Below are 24,671 nucleotides of genomic sequence, written 5' to 3' on the forward strand. Positions count from 1 at the left end.
AAATTACTTTATGAACTTAGGTCCCATATTTATGTACTTTCAATCTTAACCTCTAATGAGTGATAGGGTAACAAGGGACACAAGTATCTCTGCAGGTGACACGTGGGAATGAAACAGATCTGTTTTGAGGAAGGCCTCAAGTCGGAATAATTATATGTTTGGAGGTATTATTTATTTCCTCTTTAGATCATTTCAATTCATAACTTAAAATTAGGTAAGATATACTCCAAGTAGGAGAAGAGGAGAGTGAGTGTCAAAAGCCACCACCAGATATTTTTCTTGGGGCTCTAAGGCTCCAGGAGCCAAGATGTATCATGAAGCTAATGTTTAGAAAACATACCACTCATTTCCTTAGTACAGGTTCTTGAGGGATGCATCTGAAAAGGTGGTGGAAGGGATGCCTTTGGGCTAAACCTAAGGTATTAAAAAAAAGTAAATTAAAATTCAAATAGCAAAGTCAATACCCAGTTTTAAACTCTATACTTTTCATTTCTGTGGCAATGAACAGCAAAACAAGTCATTAAAATATTTCAAGATGAGCAGAAATGAAAATATACCTGGAATCAGCTTTCATGATTCATATGCAACCAGAGAAAAATGTATTAAAAGCTAAATTTAAACTAGGACTTTAACTTGGAAGTCAGAGCTTCAATAAATCACCTTTAAGGAACAAGCAATATAAAATAAAGAAAATCATGCAAAGAATAAAGAGTTGAACATAAAGACTATTTTGGAATACAACTAAAAAATGGGGGACTTTTATCACCAGATATTGAAATGTATTATAAAGTTACAACGTTTAAAATAGTTGGACAGATAAGTAAAATGGTAGAGAGCTTAGAAACACTTAATTTACATTATATCTTAGCACATGATAAAAGTGGCATTTCAAACCAGACAGGGCATTGCTCAAATAACTACTTAGGAAAAAAATAAACATAGATTCCCCACCTCATACACTCACCAAAATAATTTTATATGAATTATATTGGATATATATAGATTTTTCCAAATCTGAGGACAAAGAAACACACACACACACACACACACACACACACACACACAGAAATAATTTGTGTTCGTGTCTGTCTCCCTCACTAGACTCCAAGTGTCTTAATTACCTGTGTTGCCAGTGCCTAGGGCAGTGGTTGGTACATGCAAGGGAGTGTGAATGTTGTAAGAATAAATAGAATGAAGAAAGGAAAAACTATTAAAATTGTAATAGTCAATATATACCAATAACAAAAGATGAATACAGGCACGTTTGATTCTGCATTTACAAGAAGTGCTCAAAGTGGTTACCATCAGCATCCAGACACTTCTGATTATGGCGAACTACTGCTTGAGTAACGTTGACCAAAGTGTCCACTTGTATACATTTTTTTGGTACCCCAGGGAGAATCTGTGATTGAGTTTTTCTTCTTTCAGAAAAGTGCCATTTTCTTCCTCCACAGTTGCGACTGAGAAATCCATTGTCAGTAAAACTGACATTATGATTTTCATAATACAAATATTAGATCTTTCTTATTTTCCCCATAGGTCCCTCAGGCTCTGCAAGCTATTTTTTTGTTTTGGTTTGGTTTGACTTCTTGAAGTCTGTTTGCTGTTTCAGATTGGGTCATTTCTATTTTTCCATTTTCAAGTTTACAGATTCTTTCCTCTGTCATATTCATTTTGATACTGAGCTCATCCAGTACATTTTCTTTTTTTTTTTTTTACAGGACTTCATTGGGGAACAGTGTGAAATTCCAGGACTCTTTTCCATCAAGTTGTTGTCCTTTCAATCTTAGTTGTGGAAGGCACAGCTCAGCTCCAGGTCCAGTTGCCTTTGCTAGTTGCAGGGGGTGCAGCCCACCATCTCCTGCGGGAGTCCAACCAGCAACCTTGTGGTTGAGAGGACAGGCTCCAACCAATACAGTGCATTTTTTATTTCAGTGTTGCATTTTTCAGTACTATAGTTTCCAGTTGGTTCTTTTCTTCTATATTCCACTCCTTTGGTGAATTTTTATTTTTTCATAAAATGCTCCCAGAAGCATTTTTATGACAGCTGCCTTAAAATCCTTGTTAGATAATTGCAACATTTGATTTATCTTGGTGTTGGTATCTGTTGACTGTTTCTTCTCATTCAAGTAATTTTCCTGGTTCTTAGTATTATACAGTGTTCCCTCAAAAATAAGACCTAGCCAGACCATCAGCTCTAATGCGTCTTTTGGAGCAAAAATTAATATAAGACCCGGTCTTATTTTACTATATAATGATATAAGACCTGGTTTTATTTTACTATAAAGACTGGGCATAATATAAAATGTAATGGCTGTATGCGATGTCAGAGGGGTAGTAGATGGGGGGAGGGGGGTTATCACTGTGTGAGGGATGTAAATGATAAATGTCTAAAAAATATATTAAAAATTAAAAATAAATAAAAAATAAAGACTGGGTATAATAATATAATATAATATAATATAATAAATATAATATAATATAATATAATATAATATAATATTAGTATAATATAATCAATATAATATAATACCAGGTCTTATGTTAATTTTTGCTCCAAAAGATGCATTAGAGCTGATGGTCCACTGAGGTCTTATTTTTTGGGGAAATACGGTACATATTTTAGGCTTCCCAAGCTGTTTACTGTCTCTGTCGACTACTCAACTCTGCAGTTGTGCAAAAGCAACCACAGACAACATATAAACAAAGGGATGTGGCTGGGTTCCTACAAAACTTTAAAAAACAGGCAATGGGCTGGATTTGGCCCATGGGTCGTAGTTTGCTGAGTTGAGTTACCTTATAAAACCACAAAATTTAGAGCCAGAAAGAAAATTTGAGATCACCTAGCTAACATTTTCATTGGACAAATGAGGACACCACAGTCCCAAAAGATGAAATAATTTCACTTATTTTATCCGGCTAGTGAATGGCAGCATGCAAACTAAGACTTTCTGGTTGTGCTCTTCCTGCCAGTCTAGTCTTCTGATGCATGGATGTATTATGCTACTGTACGATCATGTGATCATTGGAGCACAGTGCCGTGTACAAATCAACCAGATTTTACTTAAAACTTACAAAATTAATTATAAGATGTTTAGAAAAAGTTGTAAGTTATGCTGAAACAGGATCCTAGAACAACTTGTGAGAGCTTTTAAAATGAATTTCACAAGGACAGATTACCAAAAAGGCAGAGAAAACATAAAATGGAGATAGTCAGAGAATGACAGTCATGCAGCCAGGAAAAGTGTACTTACTAGTAATGATGCATTTCTCTACTACAGATGAACTTACATTAGACAAAACAAAGTATTTCCTTCTTTTCCTGAATGTGCATTTTTAACATTTGTTATCCTTCCAGACAAAGAACAAATACCTGTTGCTAGGAGACATGGTCACATGCCTGTGCACTGGAACATCTTTCAATACTTCACTTCCAACAGTTGTGTGTAACGTGTAGGGTGACATTTCAACATCACACTTAACTACAAGAGAGTTTCCTTTGTCTCTTAACAGTGTTGGATTGGGTTTCTTGCTGATAGAAAAATCCGAAGAAAATCCTGGTTGCCTGAGGGTTGCTTTTGGTTTTCCTATGAAGTTAGACATACAGAATGGAATCAATTAGCTTTCCCAAATCCTAGGTTCATTACGTCTCTCCCCTGTCCAGATGTGATCTGTGGGTCTCTATTCTCAGAACAGTGTGTAAGAACATGAGGAAGTTGGCCCTGGAGGACTTGTCAGTAAGAGATGAGTAGACTGGTGAGTATTTAGCAGATGAGGCTCTTCAAAATGTGGCTTCATCTCCTAGACTAGCCATTTATTTTCCCTCTACTCATCAATTAACACTTCAGTGGCAGCTACCTCACGTTCTTACAAATGCAGCACACTCGGTCAGCCAGATCTCGGTCCTCCCATCTCTTCTCCATTAATTTAAGGTCTGGGTTCACGGCTCCCCATCACTTTAAAGCCCTACATTGCCATTCTCACTCACAATGATTGCTCCCTTACCCAAAATGCTCACTGTGGCAGTTAGGCCTCCACTCTATTACCATTGAACTATTTCTTCGGAATTTAGTTTTAGAGCTGATTGCAAGCTTCTTGAGATGAGTGTTCAGTAAACACAGGCTGGGTTGCCTATATAACTAACACCTTTGTGTATTATATAATTCATGTTTTTCTGAAAATAGAGGATTTATACTAAAAGGCATGATTTGCAAAATGAGACATGAAATCATAGGTTCTTGGTTCAGCCAACATTCTAGATGAGGCTTTCCCTCAAATAACCTAAAAGAATAAAACTACATTTTGCCATAAGCTTAACTAAAATCTACTTTGAGTTATTTCACACAGAGAAGTCACTGCATTTAGTAAGTCATGCTCATCATGTTCACTTAATTGCAAATGGAAATAATAGCTTCAGGATTTCGTCCTTGACATATGAATAGTAATACAAGTGTTTATCATGAACACAAGCAATATTTCCATAATTCCATATGTCAGTGTATGCACAGACAGGCTTACAATGTTTAGCATGTCAAAAATCTTTACCTTCTAGAAAAAATGGCATGGTTTTCTTCACTCTCATCTGACAATTAACTTGCCGCCCAGTTTTCCTTTTAGAACTCCTCTGACGAGCCACAAGCTGAGCAATTCTTGCAGTTTCTGTGCAGGCCACGGCATAGCAAGTCATCTATTCAACAGAGGCAAAGTAAGAGGAGAAGCATTTCTCAGATTCACTGGTGCCAAGAGGCCATTTTTAAAAAGTGGATCTTAGTGAGTTTCCATGTCCCAAATAGAGCTGTATGCGAATACTGTGTTTCCCCGAAAATAAGACCTAGCTGGGCAATCAGCTCTAATGCGTCTTTTGGAGCAAAAATTAATATAAGACCCGATCTTATTTTACTATAAGACCAGATATAATGTAATATAATGTAATGTAATGTAATGTAATGTAATGTAATGTAATGTAATGTAATATAATATAATATAATATAATATAATATAATATAATATAATACCGGGTCTTATATTAATTTTTGCTCCAAAAGACACATTAGAGCTCATGGTCCAGCTCGGTCTTATTTTTGGGGAAACACAGTTTTCATGTCTCTCTCTCCTTAATAACGTTAGAGTAAAATTATGTTTTCTACAAGAGAAATCAAATACAGTCTAGCACACTGAATAATCTTCTTTCCACAAATTGAAAATTTCATTTATTGCTTAAACAGGTATTTATTAAGCATCTACAGTGTACTAGATACTATGGGATCAACAAATGAACCAAAAGAAACCAGGATCTGCAGGTATTATCTCATATAATCTGTGGGATATATTTTATTCCATTTTATACAATGGGAAAACAGAGGCTCAAAAGTTAAGCAACCTTCCCAAGTCACACAGCTTGGCTATTTCTCTGAATCCAAAGTATGTACATGTAACTGCTATGTTGTGTTACCTTTCAAAGACCACTAACTCATAGTCTTGCCACGGCACAGATTAGCCGGGTGACTTAGAGCAAATCAATTTACCTCCCTAATCTCAGTATTCGCAGCTGTCAAGGAGGGTTTTACCGGGCTTAGATCTGGGGTTTTCCAACTGGCCAGTGGAGCCATAGGATTCCATGCAGGGGCCTCACTTTGACAAGCATGTGTAAGCGTCCAGGGCAAGCAGAGACCCCGGACCCTCGGCACCTGCTTAAAACGCAGCAGCTCAGCTTTTTATCTTTTAAAAAAGTTGGTGCGACATCTAGGATATTTGAAAAAAGTATGCAGACTATTGGGACTAGAAGATCTTGAAAGCCCATCTAGTGCATAAGTCTTCATAAAGCAATGAGGCTTCACACCACAAGCCAAAACATGTGCCTACTCTTTGGCCAGTATTTTTATTCCTGAAAATGTTATATAAATATAATTCAAAATAAGAAAAAGTTACATACCCAAATATGTACAGTAGGGGCTATTCTAATAGTCAAAACGTGGAAACATTAAAAATGTCCAAAATACGGAAAGAGTAAATTATAGCTTAGTAACCATATGAAGCATTAATTTATTAATTCATTCAGATATTTGCTCATTCATGCATTCAACACATATTTATCAAGCACCAACTATTAGGGATGAAAAAACAATCTCTCAGTCTCAGTAAACTTATGAAGGCAAAAGAGAGAGACAAAGAGAGCAAATAGAAAGCACTGTGTCAAGTAGCATATTGGATGTATTACAAGGTGCCAAGTAGACAGAAAGGACAGCTTAAATCTGTCTGGGAGAATCAGGGATGCTGAAGAAAGTTTTATTATTAATATAATATTTAATTAACTTATACCTTCTCCTTATAAAAATTATTATAGGTTAGGTGAACCTTCCTTTTGACCACTCTCCTCATCCTGGGCCCCTTTTTCCTCCTCCACCCACTGCCTCCCCCTACCCACTGCAAACAGAGGAACAACTATTATAAGTGTTGGTGAGAAACTCCATACCTGTTCTATGTCTTTACCTATATATGGAAATGTACCCAGAAAAACGTACTGTTTTTTGGGGGTGAGTGTTTTGGTTTGTCTTTTAGGTGGTAGTTTGTTCATATCTTTTACACTGTATGTAGTGGGCAGATACCAAGAAGTGAAAATGCTGGGTCACGGTATGTATGATAAAAAATGCACTTACTATCACCAAATTGCCTGTTATACATAAAATATTCTTCCACAGAATATGAATATATAATATTACTCCAGAGAAATGAAAGGATTTAAAATTGTAGAATAATATGATTATACTCGTGTGAAGGCAAGAACACGCCAGAGAGAAGGACTAAAGACAGGTGGCCAGGAGGGAGGGCACTGTAATAAGTGCTGAATGACCAATTAGGATCCAGATAGAACAGATATGAGTGACGTCAAATGATGAGGATTTAAAAGTATCTGCTAGATTTGGTAATCAGGCGATCATTAGTGACCCAGGCAAAAACAGGTGTAGCAGGATTATAAGGGGTGGGTGTGACATTTAGGCAGTTAAGGTCTCCGGTTCAGTTATTTTGTATGGATGTTGAGACTAGGTAAACTTTCATTTTGAAATTTCTTATTCAATGTGGTTAACATTTTATTTTTACAATGGAAGGAATTTGAGGGGTTAACCAAAGTAATTGGCATCTAGGCTGTGCGTGGATGCTGTTCCATCACTACCAATCTCAAACCACTTATCCAGCACTTTTCACTTTGACTTCTCTCACCGTTAGGAGACTGGAAGTGCCAGCCAGGCAGTTAAGAATTGGTTTGACTCTTCTGACATGCAGTTACCTCCTTACCTCTCCAGATCTACTGGTCTCTATCCTGACAACTGCGGGCACACTTCTCAGATAGGCTTCTAGTGTAGGATAACCTAACTGCTTGAAGGGGATCCAGTCTCCAGTTAGGGATTTGTACTCTCCTTGGAGCCGGGGCAATGCTATTCCATTCTTATGAGACTGTAGAACAGCTCGTAGCATTTTTGAAACTAAATCTGCTTCCAGCATCTTCACCTAAAAGAGAACAGTAGAAGGTTACACGATATGATTCATTAGTCTGTGAATTCAAATAGATTTTCAGAGATTACCCTTGCTAGATCATTCCATAAATTGTTACTGAATACTTTCTGTGCTATAACGATACAGGGAAATAACTGCTAGTGCAGAGAAAAGCACAGAATACAATGAGAACACAGAGGATGTCAGAAAGGCACAAAGCCTGGAGAGGGAAGCTATCAGGGACTGTCTCCCAGAAGAAGGGAGGCCTGAATGGAGTCCTGAAGGACAAGAAGGAGTCAGTCAGGCAAGGAAGAAGAGGGTGTGTGTGTTAGGGTGGGGTGGGGAGAGGTATCAGCCCCAAGTAAAGGGAACAGAAGGTGCAAAAGGCACAGAGGTGACAGAGAAGTACATGGCTGGTTCTGAGAATCACTAGTGTTTAAGTGGCTGGACATGACTGAACAAAGACTCCAAGGTGAAGACTAAAAGACGGGGATAGGACAGGTGGGAAGAGGCAGACCCAGAAGAGACTACTGTATTACGCTAATATGTTTGCATTTTTCTCCAGAAGTAATGTGGGGCCTTAGAGGGATTTTGAATAGGGAAATAAAATGATCAGTTCTGCATTTTAGGAAAATCACTATTCAGTGGGGAAGTAAGTAGTGGGGAAGATAAGTTAGAAGGAGAAATACTGACTTTAAGAATACTTGGAAATGTGGAGGACCTGAAAACAGGGCCTTGGGAATAAACAAATGATCAATCTGAGAGGTAATTAGGAGGTGGAATCAACAGGAATTTATTAACTTTGGATGATGAAGGAAGTTCCAAGTTTCTAGCTTAGAAGTATGGTGGATAGTAATGACCCACACTGAGGTCGGGATAGAGGCAGATTTGCAGGAGAGGAAGAGAGTGAATTCATTTTGGACATATGGAGGTTGGGATGTTCGCAGGGCAGTTACAGAGATATGGTCACCAGGAACTTAGGTTCGAGGTCCGAGCTGGTTATAGATTTGTTGGTCTTCAGCATATACATGGCATTTGGTGTCCAGGGAGTCAAAAACAAAGTTAAGGGTGGGCCTTTGTAGAAGGCTGTCATTTAAGGAATGGGCAAAGGAAGAAGAATCTATAAAAGGCTAAGAAAAAGGGACCAGATAAATATGAGGCATGATCAAGAAATACAGTGAATGTTTAAATTAAAAAAGCTTATTACAGTAAAAGACACGTTGCCATTAACCCCCCACAAAATACAACCCCTCAATTTGAACACACTTGTCCCATCATTCTTGCCACTTTCTGAAGCAGTCCTGGAAGTCCTCTTTTGTGAGTGTCTTTAGTTGCACTGTTGTGGCTGCCTCAATGTCCTGAATCGATTCAAAACATTTTCCTTTCGTGGTCATTTTGACTTTGGGGAAGAGCCAGAAGTCGCACGGTGCCAGATCCAGTGAATAAGGTGGATGAGGACACACTGTAATGTTTTTATTTGACAGAAATTGCTGTACCAGAAGTGGTGTGTGACACAGAGCACTGTCATGATGGAAGATGAAGTATAGACACTCAGGACAGAGGACTTCAGAACTGCTTCAGAAAGTGGCAAGAATGATGGGATAAATGTGTTCGAAGTGAGGGAGATTAATGGCAATGTGTCTTTTACTGTAATAAATTTTTTAAATGTAAACATTCACTGCATTTTTTGATCACACCTCATACATTCTTTTCAAGAGCACATAAGGCATTTAGCAAGATAGAACATATGCTGGGACCTAAAACAATCCTTGACCAATTTAGAATAATTGAAACTGTACAAAGAGTATACTATGACTAGAAAACAAAATTAAATTATGTATCAATGAGAGAAAGATATGTGGACAACTCCCAAGTGTTTGCAAATTTAATGACATACTCCTAAATAACCAAGGGTCAAAGAGGAAGGCTCCAAAAAAATCAGACAATATTTTTAAAAAATGAAAACACAGTATGTAAAAATTTGCTAGATGCAGTTAAAGCAGTATTTAAGGGTAAATTTACATTATATGGTTATGTAATCAAAGAAGTAAGGTCTCAAATTAGTGATAAATCTACTAACTTGAGGGAAAAAAGAGTGAAAATTATACTAAAAGTAAGTAGAAGGAAGGAAATAATAAAGATGAAAGCAAAATAAATATTGAAATTATGAAACAGATCAGTAATGAAACAGAAAAAAGTAAAGGAAAAAATAATGAAAACAAAACTAGTTTTTTGAAAACATCAACAAAATTGATAAACTTCCAGGTAAATAAATCAAGAAAAAAAAAAGACAGAAACTACCAATAACAGGATTTTTTAAAACGTCAATACAGGTCCTACAGACATTTAAAAGAGAATATTATGAACAACTTATGCCAATAAATTTGGTAACTTAGATGCAATGGATACATTCATTGAGAGACACAAATTCCAAAGCTTACTCAAAAGAAAAAAAAAAAAGATAACCTTAGTATCCCTATATCTATTAGAGAAACCGAATTTGTAGTTAAAAACCTTCACACAAGGAAAACTCAAAGCCCAGATGGCTTTATTGGCAAATAATTCCTAACACTTAAGGCAGAATTAATATCACTTCTACACAAAATTTTATAGGAAACAGAGGGGAAGGGAACACTTCTGAACTCATTTTATGAGGCCAGCATTACGCTGACATCTAAACCAGACAAAGGCATTACAAGAAAAGACCAATATCCCTCATGAACGTAAACGCAGAAGTTCCTAACAAATAAAATTCAACAATATGACAGAAGGATAACACATCATGATCAACTATGATTTACTCCAGGAATGCAAGGTTGGTTTAACATCCATAAGTCAATCAATGTAATTCACAGTGTCAGCAAACTAAAGGAGAAAACCTACTTAATCATATCAATAGATGAAAAAACACATCGGACGGAAGTTTGTGATCATTCTAAGAAAATAAGACTAGAAGGGAACCGCCTTAGCCTGATGAAGAGTATCTAGTCAAAACCCAAGGCTAACATGATATGCAATGGTGAAGGAGTGAATGATTTCTCCCTAAGACTCGGAAGAAGGCAAGAATACCCACTCTCTTCCATACTCCTACTCATTATTATATGCTATATGGATCTATTTATGAAACATTCAAAAAGACAAAACTACAGGCACAGAAATTTTATCAGGAATTGCCTTGCACTGGGGATGTAGGGCGCGGACTGCCTGCAAAGAGAGCACAAAGCAATTTTGAGGGTGATGGAAATATTCTCTATCTTGACTGTGGTAATAGTTACACAGCTATATAACTTTGTCAAAATTCATAGAACTGTAAATCAAAAAAAGGGTGACTTTCACTATGTGTAAAGTATATCTCCATGAACCTGAAAACAAAGTTCCTTCAAGTTGTACCCATTTTCAGTCAACTCTCCCCCATGCACACATTGTCTGCCCACCCATCTGCTTTCTGGCACTACAGATTATTGTCGCCGAGTGTTCTTGGCGTTTCATCCATGCTATTGCTCCTACCAGCAGTTCATTGCTTTTTATTGGTGAGTGGTATTCTACTGTGTAGATACACCACTATTTGTTTATCCATTCAAATGTTGATACACATTTGGGTTGCTTCCAACTTGGGGGTATTATACATAGAGTTGCTTTGAACAGTACAAGTCTTTGGGTAGACATGTTTTTATTTCTCTGTGTAAATCCTGAGAATTTTATTTTTAAAAAATGTAATATCTATAATAATCCTGAGAGGAAAGTATTATTCTCATTTTATAGATGAGAAAACCAAGGCTCGGAGAAGTTAAATAATCAAGATATCACAGGATGTATGCAAGCCAGGATTTTAGTCCAAGTCTGTTTGGTGCCAAGGACCGTATTCTTTCTATTATATCACCCTGCCTACAGGTGTGGAAGACAACAAAAATGAAAACAAAAAAACAAAATGCTGAAGAAATAACAACAACAGACAAGACAGTCAAGAAAGACAGTAAGCAGAGTGAAGAGAACAAAACAGTGTGAAACCAACAGTAGACTCGGCCTACTCACAGGGATGGTATGGATTCCAAGTCAAAGGGACAGCTGCAGACAGGCACTTTCTCTGAAATGTCCCCGTCTTCCTTATTTTGCCTCTGAAACAGCTGCCAGCAGCGATCTCCCAAGGAGAACACTTAACTGGGGCACGGGGCAAAAGGGGGCGAAAGGGGGGGCAAAAGGGGGCTAAAGGGAGGCCCAAACACCCATCCGAACAACCTAATTGCCACAGAGTATAGTGAAAGCTGGAAAGCCGATGCTTACTTCCTTAATCTCACCTTATTTATTTATTTAGTATAGTATTTAATGTATTTTATTATTATTGCACAGAACTCAAACTCTTGACTTTTCATAAAAACAATACAGTTATGAAATGGAGTTACTGATACTGCTTGGTATCCCATTGTAATGCTTGTATTTTCATTGAACTTTTATTAGGTAGGGGGCATGGAGGACTGAGATATAAATACAATTAACTGACACAGGGGGTAGAAAGTGACAAGCATTTTAAAAGACAAGTCATTCTCCATGAGAGTATAGGTGAGAGCCTGGGTTTCCAAGTAGGAGGAACATAGAAGACAAAACAGCATGGAGAAAAAGACTTGGAGGCAGGAACCCAGAGGGAACCCAGCAGGAGCAGATTTTATTAGAACCCAGAACACACCAGAGACAGGAGCGCAAATCAGACTAGGAATAAGGACTGGGGTCAGATTATGGAAGGTCTTACATGTCAAACTGAGGAGTGAATTCCCACCTTCTTTAAATGTGTCTTCTTTTTTTGGAACCTGGACTCTGCCAAGACATAGTAGATATCTTATGGCCTGCTTCCTAATTATCCTGTCCTCCTGCCCCAAGACTCTCAGATATTCATGTAGATTCAAGGTATGTATTTACAGTAAGCAACTGATAATAAAATAAATTTTAAAAAACACTGCTAATCTGTGCGGCACAGAAGTGCTCATCCTTATTTTTCACTTTTCCCACCCTATGTAACCACATGTTTGCCTATCTTCATTTATTAGATTGTTGTTTGTTTGGTTTTTTTTCTAAATGACACTTCCCAGTCTGACCTGAGACTGGCTCATACCACAAACATAACTCCCAGTTTCACTGTCTCTAATGCAACTATCATAGTTAAACTCCATAGTTAAAACCCAAAGAAGTTTACTATTTCTTTCAATAGCAAAGTTGCTGACAACTAACTGTTGATTTACTGATTTTGACTTGATTTGGGGGAGGGACGGGGAATGGCAGGAAGTTGTGCCTGTGCTTCCTCTGGCTTGTGTCTCTAAGTTCAATACCACTATGGAAAGAGCACTTATTTTCCTGGGACAAATCCCTTCTCCTGGGCCTTTGTCTCCTTGTCTGTAAGATGAAGGGGTTCGGTATTAGTGGTTCTCAACTCCCTGTCGCCGCCACCGCCGACACCATCACCACCGTCACCACCATCACCAACACTAAATGATACATGAAGATGGGCAGCACGACTGCCATCCACAATTCCCCCACTGCTCACCCGCTGCGGTGATCACCCTAGTTCACGCCAACAACATCTCTTGTCTGGATTGGGGCAACTGCCTCCGAGCTGGTCTCTCTGCTTCCACTTCACCTCCTAGAATCTATTCTCCACATCACAGCTAGGGTGATCCTTTTAGAGCATAAATCCTGTCACTTCATTCCTCTGCCCCAAACCCTCTAGGGGCTTCCTGGTTTAGACAAAAGGCCAAAGTTTTCATAGGGGCCAAAGGGGCCCCACACACTCTGTGCCCACCCTACTTCTCTGACCTTAATTCCTCCTTCCCTTTTTGTCACTCCCTCCACTCCCCCCAGGCTGGCCTCCCTGCTTTCCCTGGAACACACCTGGGACATCCTCACACGAGGGCTTTTGTACTTGCCATTCCCTCTGTGGGAAGTCCTCGCTTATCCTCACCTTCTTCAGGTATTTGCTCAAATGTCACCTCCTCAGTAAGGCCTTCCTTGGCCACCCTATTCAAAATCAGAACTGTTATGCTAGCTGCCCAGTTCTCCCTACACCCCTTCCCTGCCTTGGTTTACTCCTTAACACTTATCACCATCACCAAATACTCTTCTTTAGCTAATTTTACCATCTGTCTCCGCGACTTGAATGTAAGCTCTGTGAAAGCAGGGATTTGTAAGGTTTTGTTCACTGCCGAATCCCTAGTGCCTAAGCCACAACGAGAGCTCAATAAACACAGAATGAATGAATGAATGAATGAATGAATGAATGAATGAAAAATTCTCCATCTACCTAACACCACTCCTTTTCTCTCCTCCTCACTAAAATACATGCATGTGAGCTATTAAAGGAATCTTTATTTAAAAATTTTACAAAGTTTAATGATTGTTATAAACTGCTTGAGACAGCCAATTGCGTTACCAAGCTGTGGCTGAGAACCATTAGGTCCATTATTTCTGGGCCATTCCACTCTGAGCCAGTGTTCTCATGCGCAGGCCCAGGTTAGGACCACTACACGACTGTGAGGAGTCCATACTTCCTGAGGAGCAGCAAGCACTGCTTAGATCCTGGTAAGCTCTCACACTTACACATAGTCCTGTTTTTCAAACAGTGTACAGAAACTGTTGGGACTCACAAACCCATACCGATATTGAAATTCACAACAGTTTTTGGTAGTTACGGACTTTATCAACCATTGGACAGACACTAGAAGTACAACTACTAGTACGTGAGGCATCACAAAGTTTTTAAAAAGCTAATAACAAGAAGAACCTTATACTTGAGAAGACGGGGAAGTAGTGTTTGACCATATGGTTGCAATCTGAATTAAGTATCCCTCTATTTCCCCTACCCGCTGCCTTTTTAAAAATATGCTACTTTCATGGAATACTGTAATTCTCTATTTGCAAACAATTTTTTTGGAGGGAAGGGCAGTCCCTTAGCTTGTAAGACTGAGGCCCTCAAAGCTGGAGAGCAGTGGAGGCACAGTAAAACCTGGAAGGGTAAATGTGGTTTTTCGTCTTGTTCAGATACAGTTCTTGCTCTCATGCTTGTCAATTTCTTCCCGTCTGGTTTGCAATTCCTGTGTTAGCAACATCACTTTAGGCTTCAAACAAAAAGAAAGGTACAACTAAAGCTTTAAAAAATCATTATCATTTTCTAATCTACTATATTGCTTCAAAATGCTCTAAGTTTGGTTAATTCCTTGGCTATCCTGGCATATTTTGAGACTTCCTGAAGATGGCAATTATACTCAAAAAACTTTTATAAAAAATACATTATGTAAGACTACTTTCCTCTAACTATAAAAATCAAGTTTACCATCTTGGCTGTCATCCATAAGAAACAAAAGAAAACCTGTTATGGGAATTTCAACACTTAGTGTCTCAATGGCCTCTCCCCAAAATAATTAAGTTTGGAAGTTTCTCTATAGTAGCTCCCTAAATTTTTAAAGTTGCCATTTTGATCTTCCAAATCTCTTCCCCTCTTACCTCTATTCTCTAAAAAGGTTGTGACAAATATAATTTAGAGTTTAAGAGAATTCAAATTACTTTTATTCCGCGAATGTTCTGCCAGCAATGGTGGGCTGTAAATTAGGCTAGGTGAGGAGAAATAAGGTTGCCATCTCTGTTTTAGACCACAGGTCCTCAGGTTAAAATTCTCAAAGGTTTCCCTAGACAAGGAAGGGGCTTAAGGATGCTGCTGGAGCTGAATAAGAATCCTAAGCATCAGAGTCAAGCGGAGGTGGGTCTGGAGAATTATTTAATCCGAGTATTTTTTATTTCAAAACCTGACCAAGGGCAGCTAGCAAAGACTGTAGTCAAGAAGGAAGAAACTGGCCACAATGGATCACAACATATTGCTCTTGGCTTTCACTTGCTTCCTCTCACTCGTTTTCCTCCTCCTCTCCTTGCCTCTATTTCTGAATGACAAGCGTCTGAAGTAGAGTTATATGTGCACTAACCACAATACCTGGCATTCAGTAGTTTCTTAATAAAAAACATTTTCCTAGAAGCACTGTGTGGATAGGAAACTACCTATGAATATATGCATTAAATGGCTAAGGTCGCAATGACATCAGCACTGGTGTACTGGCAAAATTTTTAGGACCGCATTGAATATGAAATATTAGAATTTTCCCAGAGTGTCTTACTTGCCTCATTAACATACTTACGAACTGGCAAGCTTGGTAAGAACGCCACTGGATCTTCTCTAAGATCTCTCACCTAAACAGTCGGCAAAAAGTCACTTACTGCTTTGGCAGCAGTAAGAGCCTGGCAGCAGAGATTCCCTGCCAGACTGTAATCCCACAATGCCCCGGGACACTGCCTGGTATAGGAAGGCAGCAGAGGGCGGTGGGCCCGACCTCAGCAGGGGGAGCTGAGAGACACATGGAACGCCAGTGGGCACTTTCACACCATCTCCAAACTCTTCAGTTTCAAACTGAGGCCCAGGGTGAAATATTCCAGGTCTCACATATTTTTATGGCCAGAACCACAACCAGAATCCAGGTCTTCTGGCTCCCAAACTCAGGGCTTCCTTTCAGACACTGCTCCAAATGTATGCTTCAGAAGTAAACTCGGCTTAGGGCACACTGACAGCAACGCTCAGGTATGCTTAGCGACTAGCCCGTAAAGTGGCAAGACACAGGGATCTGCCACATTCTGATTGAAGGGTGTGGCATCCAAATCCAAAAGAATTGCCAACTGTTGCAAAAATTCAATGCTGGCAATTGACACCTTTCACCCTTTCATTCTGTCCCTTTTCTCTTTGCTACATAATTAATCGTGTACAAGAAGTACTTCTTGTACACTATAACGTACAAGAAGTGGGGCAAGGAGTAGGGGAAGGTAATGACAACCTTTAGGAAAGCAAGATTTGAACAATTTCAATAGCCTAAAATAATTCTCAAAACTGTATCTCGGAAATTCACAGCTGGTCTCTTTAATACACCTGGAAATGGTCCTGAGAAAGTCTTATTCTGAAGACCCTGGTTTTGGTGTCTGAGATACATGCCCTTACCATTGATTGATCATCCCTTGCTCGGTTATTTGCATTTTATCAGCTTCCTGTTGCTTGAGTTTCCTCAGTACTGGTGACCAAAGACCTGTAGCCAAGCGGATCTGGCTCACACCTATGCTTTCTCTTCTCTAAGTTTCTCTCTTCTTTTTTCCCCTCAACTATTTCCAACTGTATTATTTGGTTCATCTTCCGCAATGCACTTTTCATGTCATAAATTTGAGTTGTAGAGTGGCACTATACCCCTAAAATAAATCTGAAGAATTACTAGGGTAAATTGAAATCACCAAGTAATCTCTCTTACCTTCTTTATAGTCAGCTACTCAATTTTCAGTATCTCCACAGGGCATATACTTGTGGTCACTGGCTGCCCTTGTCCTTGAAGACACTATTTTAGCAATAAGCCGAGCCGCCCCTAAAGTCAGAATGTATATGCTGAAAAGGTATTAGACATTCCCTGGTTTATCCCAGACCCCTCATCTTAGGAATCAATACACTGAGCCTCAGAGAGGGAAGGCTTTTTAAAGGTCCTTTCACATTTCTCTCCTTGCAACAGTTTAACAAGTTATCTTTTCTCTCCTATTGTCTACTGTTACCACTTGAATTACTTCTTTACTCACTCTTTTTAAAAGGAAAGATAGTAATTAATGCCCTCAGATGGTGATATACTTCCTTAGGGTATCTTCAGGAAGCAGTTTTCTTTATTATTATAATTTCAAACTCCAAATTATGCATGCATTAACGACATTCTATGAACATATAAATAGGGCTTTCTATAAATCTATATACTAGAGATGGCAAAGTAGCTTAGTTAGGAGTGTGGGTTTTAGTAATCCTAGTTCTGCAACTAATTGGCTGCAACCCTGTGAGCAAGTCACGCCAAGTTTCTTTCTTCATATGGAAGATAAGGAAGGTAGACAAGATCCATGATTCTCAACTTAGAATCCTTCAAGTTTTGAAATAGGGTCCAAAGGTCTAATGGGAACCATAGGTTTGCTTCCTCCTGACCAAGCTGCATGGCTAAAATATTGAGTTCATTTTGGGGTCACAAGGAGTATCTTGTGCTGATCAGAAGCTCTAATTGGCAAATATACACATCTTCAGCTAAAAAAATCACAAAATAACGTTTAAATAGTTCATTTGAAAGACAAAAAATTTTTAAATTGGCCCAGTGGGGAAATAATGAAAAGAACGAAGCTTTTAAAAGCACAATGGTGGGAGTTGAGTGCAGAGAAAGTAGGTTTTGCATAAAGAAAGAAAAACCAATTCACACAAATTGGATTTCACTCCAAGCACCAAGGCAAGGCTGTCCTTCCTGTATTTATCTGCTGACTCTCAAAGTGCCCAGAGGCAAAGCACTCACTCTAGGTCAAATCTCAGTTCTTGAAAATAGCACTTGATCAAACACAGAGTGGGCACTTTGAGTTGGATTATAAAGCATTTTTCCTTTACATTCATATTAAGTCTCCAACGGGATTACATTGCACAGAAAATTTAGAGAGAGGTCCTTCAAGGAGTTTAAATCTCTTGGTACAAAATACAATAGTTCATTCAGCCATGTTCAACTAGTACACTTAAAAGGGCATTAGCAGGGATTACATTTCATTTCCAATCTGGGGACTGAAATCTGAAGGCACCACCAACCACTGCCTCAGTCTCACTGTATTTAACTAGCAAAGAAGGAGGCTGTGTGCCACGGAAGGGCCCTGGACTGGGCACAGGAGACGTGGGTTCTAATCCAGTAGGTCCCAGAAGCAATTCCCTGTACCCAGCACAGTACTTTGCATGTAACTGATGCTCAATGAATGTCAGTTGAGTGGAACTACAAAAATCTGCACCGTGAGCCACTTTATATTTTATAGAGAATTTAAGGCAGGGGCCTCCAAGAAACTGAAATCCCATTATGCAAATTATGGGAAGTTTGGTGGAAAGAAGAGTTAACATTTCCTGACTAGTATTAGAAGCCAAAGGATTTACAGTAGTTATATCACAAAAGCCTTGCAGACTACGTTAAATATTTCCATTTGATACATAGAAAACCAGGCTCAAAAAAAGTATGTAATCTGTTGAAGATCACAATTAGTAAAACGGCAAGCCGAGACTCCAACCCAGGTCTGCAAAGTCCACACTATTTGCAGTAGGTAACACTTATGCATCAAGGCAGCCCAGGATCAGTTGGGGACTTGGATTTAAGTTTCACTTTCTGTCATTAAGTTGTTGCATATCACTAAGCAGAACACTCCTCTGCAATTTTTCCATCTGCACGATGGGGGGGGGGGGGAATGGAAGGTGGAAGGATGGGGGTGGGGGGATTGGGGGGGTATATGACCTAGATCAGTGGTTTGTTTTGTTTTGCAGGGCAGTTATCAGAATCCTTTTGGGCCAGGATTTTGTTCTAAAATAGGTATTTCCTCTTCCTGCTCTTTGAAATTATTTGGGAGCGATACCCTTGGTTATGAATGGAAATATATTAACTCGTACACCCCTCCAGTAGATGGGGCAGAAAAGCGGTGCGGGCTCCAAGCCTCCTCCCACTGAGCTGAGGCTGAGAACCTGACCCTGTCGGATCCCGGTGAGAGTTAAGACACAACTCATTCATGGACCCGGGTTTCCTTCAGAGCTTGGGGCTCTGCACCCACCCGCTGCTCACGGTTTGAGAGGAATGGATGGTCCTGTGTCCTGCGTTACTTGAGCGGCCTGCAGGGGCAGGTCTATAAAGAGTAGCTCGCGCCTTCAAGGAACTTAAAGCTCCCGGTGTAAAACACCGGAGTTCAAACAGCCCGGGACTCTGACATCTCTGGCTCCAGGCGGCGGCCGCGGCCGGTCCCGCCGGTCCCGGGAACCACTTCCTGGTCAGCATCTCCCGCCCCTGCCCACACCCCACGGCTGTATTTCCCCCCACTGCACCGAGTTTCCCAGGCGGCTGGCGGGTCCGGCTGACTCCCGGTGAACGTCCATCCCGGCCCCGACTGGACGGAGGAGGGATCCCACCGGAGATTTAAAACACAACGCTCTGGAACTCCAACTACCCCGGCGCCCTGCCCGGTTTCCGGGGGTCGGGACCACGGCATCGCCCTGAGGCTGCAGGGAAGAGGCCCCGGGCCCGTTCGAGTCCCGCCCGAGCCACTGTCCCGCTAGCGACACAGGTGCGCCGCACCCGCCCGAAACCGCGTCGGACTTCGTCAGGCACCTGTCGCGCCCGCAGCGACAGGACCTGCGCTCACCTCGTTCCGGGGGCCCACGGCCCGTCCCCGCGCCTCTGGGCCCAGCTCCCGCCGCCGTCTCCGCCAGTGCCACAGCCGCGGCCGCCGCCCACTTTCGGTTTCCCCGCACAGCCGGCGCCGCCACCGCGGCCGGGGAATCACCTCAAGCCTCCGCCCCGCCCCGCTCCGCCCCGCCCCGAGGGCAGCCCGGCCTCGACTCTGCGCACGCGCGAGCACCCAGGCCTCGTCGGACCACGCCGGCGTCCGCGCGTGGGAAGGGAAACCGACGCCGCCTAGCGGTTTCTGCGCGTGCCCACGCACCGGCCGACGGCGAGGCCGGCTGCGGGATGGGCGCAGGAGCGCCTCCTCGTGGATAACGCAAGTACAGGCGGACCGGGAGGACCCGGGACCCAGCCGACCTCAGCAGCCAGCACTCAACGTGCTCGTTGGTTCATCTTCCGATCAGACGTTTCATTCAACTCTGGCTCATTTGCTTTTTATTCTTCTAGACATCCACCTGGTCCACTCATTTCCTTTAGGTCTTTTCTCAGGCATCACCCTTTCAAGCAGGGTAGCCACACTCTCAACAACGTCAATATCCTTCCCTTATATTCCTGTTTCCCTTCTCGGTTTTCTCTCTCTTTAGCACCTGTCGAGCACACTATATGTGTTTTACTTATCTTTTCATGTCTACTGTCCTCAAATGAACGCTCTTTGAGTACAAGGATTTTTGTCTGGTTCCCTAGTCTATTCCCAGAGCCTAGGATAGTGCCTGGCACATGATAAGCGTGACATAAATATTTGTCAAATTCATTCCTTCTAAAATTGTTGAATACCTAATATTTATTCACTTATTTCTTCTGCACATAAATTATACTAACATATTGGGCATATTGGTTTATAGTCCTTAAACCAATATTGAAAACCTCTCCGCATTCATTCCATATGCATTCACTGAGGGCCTGCTATTTATTTTTTACGACTTCATTGAGGTATAATTGATATACTATAAGCTGTACATGTTTAAAAGGTACAATTTGATGTTTTGACATAGGTATACAGCTGTGAAACTATCACTACCATAAAAATAATGACCATATTCATCACCCCAAAAAGTTTCCTCATGCCCCTTATAATCCTCATCTCTTGTGCCTCTGTCCCTTGCCCTCTCAACCATTCATCTGCTTCCTGTTGCTATATTTAATTTGCTTTTTCTAGAATTTTTTATAAATGGATTCATACAGTATGCGCTGTCCTTTTGGTGGTGGGGGGATCCAAGTTCTTTCTCTCAGCATAAGTCTGTTGAGATTCATCCATGTTACTGTGTGTACTAACAGTTCATACCTTTTTATTGCTGAGTGGGATCCTGTTGTATGGATACACTAAACCTACCACACGACACAGCAATTCCATTCCCCCCGTTTACCCAAGAGAAATGAAAGCACATATCCCCATCCCCAATGGACAAGAATATAAATAGCAGCTTTGTAAAATAGCTCAAAATGGAAACACGTAAATGTCCATTGGAAGGTGAATGGACACTCAACCAGTATAAATTGAACACCTGTGGCTAAATAACTCCTAGTTGGAGTGCCAACTAGGTTGAGGCACAAGCCTGTGCTTGAGGAGCTTTCGATTCAGTGAAAAGATCTAGTAGATTGGAAGGAGCTCATGGAAGCTCCGAGAGCCCATGCTTGGGGAACTTCTTTGAACACAGTTTTCTTTTATACTCCCACATCTAGTCCCTAAGTCTGCCCAAATGTCTCTCCCTGGCTCTTCCCTCCATCCTGCTGCCGTATTTCAGTGTTTCAGAGCTCTCCCTCCTTTCTCTCTCCTCTAATCTGCTCCACACCCTGCAGTGGATTCAACAGACCAAAAATACAACCGACCCAATTTGAACTCTGCAGTACTCAGATCATATTAAGATGGGAAAGATGTAAAAAGCTGCTCCCAATTGAAAAGGGGCCAGTTGAAGTAGGAAATTAGGAACAACTCCAGAGTCCAATGTGCAAAGCAAGTCATAAAACAATGAGTTGACCCCAAGTCTAAGATCCTTTATCCTTGCAAAGGGGTTCCGTGTTTAGACTGTTTTATATATAAACAAAACTGATGCCCTGCAGCTAGTTTTTTTAAAATCAGCCTTTACTGATGAATAGTTTACATATAATAAAAATTTTAAATGTACAGTTTGATGAATTTTGACAAATGTATTCACTCATGTGTCCACCACCACAATCAAGATAGAGAACTAGGTGACCATTCCCAAAAGTTCCCCTGTGCCTCTTTAGAGTCCATTTCCTCCCCCGACATCCAGCCCCTGGCAGCCAGTAATCTATCACTATAGCATTGCCTTTTCCAGAATGTCATGTAAATGGAACGATACAGTATGTATTCTTTTGTGTCTGGCTTCTTAGACTGCTTTTGAGAGTCCCCCATGTTGTTGCATATCAGTGGCCTGTTCCATTTCATTGCTGAGTAGTATGCCATCGTATGCATGGATATATAACAATTTATCCATTCATATTTGGTACACGTTTGTGTTGTTTCCAGTTTGGGGCTAGTATAAATAAAGCCACTATAGACGATCAGGTCTTTGTGTGGGCCTGTTTTTCTTCCATAAAGACTTAGGAGTAGAATTGCTGCTTGTAGGATAAGTGCACGTCTGACTTTATAAGAACTGTCAAACTATTCTCTAAAGTTGCTGCACCATTTTGGACTCTCCCTTCTTACCCCCCCCCCCCACAGCAATGTATGAGAGTTCCAGTGGTTCCAAACACTCTTTAGTACTTAGTATTGTCAGTCTTTTTAATTTTAGCCATTCCAGTGGAGATACAGAGATATCACATTGAAGTTTTAATTTGCATCTTCCCATGACTAATGATATTGGGTATCTTTTTGTGTTTATTGGCCCTTTGTATATGTTCTTGGGTAAAGTGTCCATTCTAGATAGATTTTTGACTAGGACATATCAGGGGGTTCTCAGAAGTCCCTGGGTAGCTGACATAGCAAAGGCAGGTTAGGGAGTTGCATTTCTTTTCTTTGGGAATGGTCCAAGGCCCAGGGAGTTCAAGAATTAATCCCCATGCCCTGGATATAATTGGATTTCAGGGGAATTAAGGGACATCAGAGGTGACACAAATGGTTACTCTTTAGGCACAATGGTTCTTACCTTTTGTGGGGGAAGGAGGTCAGAATATGTGAAAGTAATACATAGATACAAAATTTGTCATAAGGTTTCAGAGGTTTTGCACTCCCTTTTCGTAATAACCTCTCTTGGAGTGCAAATCAAGGCTCGGGTGTGAGGAAGGAAGATGGATTTGTTGCCAGCTTATCCTGGAAGTTTTTCAAGTGTGAAACCCCCATCTAAAGCCCTTCATGCATTCTTGTCCACACCTAGTGTGTTCATTTGGAGACAGCCACATTAGACACAAACACCAAAACACCTACACAAGGCAGACAGCACCAAAGCTATTGGTTGAGTTGAATTTCTGTCCTTTCCTCCCTTCTCTCAGTTCAGCACACACCAGTTAGAACGAAAAGGGAGATAGCACCCAGGTTCCCAGAACCTATCTGTTCCTCACATCTCACCTGATGGAGTGTGTGTGTGTGTGTGTGTGTGTGTGTGTGTGTGTGTGGTGTTTGCGGTACAGCCCAAGACAAAGACACTCCTTGCCCGCCCTCTCAGAGCCTTTTGGACTTTATAGCTACCATACGCAGCTTTACCAACGTCCCTTCCACCCTCCAATATTTAGAGAGCCAATTTTAGAGACTTTTGGTCGCCCTCAGCTCACTTGCCATCTGAACTCATCTGTTTCTTTTCTATATCGTCTTCAAAAAGAAAGCCAAAACCAAAACGCTCTATCACCTTATGTACCACCAAATGAGGCACAGGCACTTGGTAGTGGCATTATTCAGTGTCTTGAAGAATTCATCTCCCTGGAAATCTTCCTTGAAGCCCCCACCTGAAAGTGATTCCTCCTTCGGCTGAGCTCCTAGAGGACCTGACTTGTTCCTCAAACGTTTACAATGGAGGAAAATGTAGAAGTGGTTCTGTGTCTCATCTCCCTTGTGAACTTGAAAGAAAAAAAATACAGATTTTATTCATCTTTTTTCCCTTAGTTATTTCATTGCAGATCATTTTAGCGAAAGTAATTTTAACTCCTTTTCGAAGCTAAACAACAACATGTTCAAAATTATGTGTGTGGATGAAACCCAGCCTCACTGGTATTTCTGCAGACGTGAGGTCAGGAGGGATCCACGACAGGAGGGATTTTTGGACACATCTACTTTTGGTTAATCATTAACATCACGATCACTTCCTCTCCCATCAGCTATTGCCTCACAAACAAATGCAGAGAAATTTCTGGACAATTGCATTTGTTTTTACTGAGTAAGGAGTAAAAAAAAACCAAACACAACACAACAAAAGGGAGAGATTGCCAGAGCTCTGCTAACATGCAGGCTGTGGTACAGCTCAGGAGGGGCTGACTAAGCAAAACTTCCTAATCTCCCCACAAAGGCCTCCCCGGTGAGTCAGCTGAAAGGGGCTAATCCCCACAAGAGACTGACCCCTAAAGCTGTAGAGGCCGCACAGCCACTGAACACTGGCAAATGGGATAACAAAAGCTTAAATCGATATTGAGTAGAGAAAGGTCATAGAAGCAAGAGGGGAGGGTCGTGGCTATTGAAGAGATTGCTTCTGCCCACTCTTGAGTTGTAGGTCATTCACACAGCTCAGCCGCGGGCAAGGCCCATCCATTAGGATGATCCCAAGGATGCAGATATTGACCTGTCAGCTGGTTAAGGGCCCAGTTGTGGGGTAGCGCATGGAGGTGGGGGTAACTAATACTTTAAGCAAAGCAACCAACTACAATATTACTGATTCTATAACAGCCAGTCAACCAGCTGGTACAAAATTTATACTGCACTAGAAGGTGGGGCGAGGAAAGAAAAAGGCAGCAAGA

General features: G+C 40.9%; 1 protein-coding gene across 2 annotated transcripts in view; it reads right to left on the reverse strand.

The window, feature by feature from the left end:
• TDRD7 (tudor domain containing 7) overlaps positions 1 to 20,001 on the reverse strand; it is a 69,921-nt gene extending 49,920 nt beyond the window's left edge. The window contains exons 1-6 of one of the 2 annotated variants that reach the window (XM_074330747.2): positions 19,729 to 19,862; positions 16,809 to 16,919; positions 7,294 to 7,506; positions 4,546 to 4,687; positions 3,374 to 3,587; positions 341 to 414 (exon numbers count right to left, since the gene is read on the reverse strand). In XM_074330747.2, coding sequence (XP_074186848.2) covers positions 341 to 414; positions 3,374 to 3,587; positions 4,546 to 4,687; positions 7,294 to 7,500 — 637 coding nt within the window. In that variant the 5' untranslated portion in view covers positions 7,501 to 7,506; positions 16,809 to 16,919; positions 19,729 to 19,862. Of the gene's footprint in view, positions 1 to 340; positions 415 to 3,373; positions 3,588 to 4,545; positions 4,688 to 7,293; positions 7,507 to 16,808; positions 16,920 to 19,728 lie in introns of both variants that reach the window. The other variant, XM_019729177.3, reaches the window with a different exon arrangement.
• Between the last annotated feature and the right edge of the window lie 4,670 nt (positions 20,002 to 24,671).

Source organism: Rhinolophus sinicus, chromosome 16 (assembly GCF_057876585.1).
Source record: "Rhinolophus sinicus isolate RSI-liver-muscle chromosome 16, RSI-T2T, whole genome shotgun sequence".
NCBI lineage: Eukaryota > Metazoa > Chordata > Mammalia > Chiroptera > Rhinolophidae > Rhinolophus > Rhinolophus sinicus.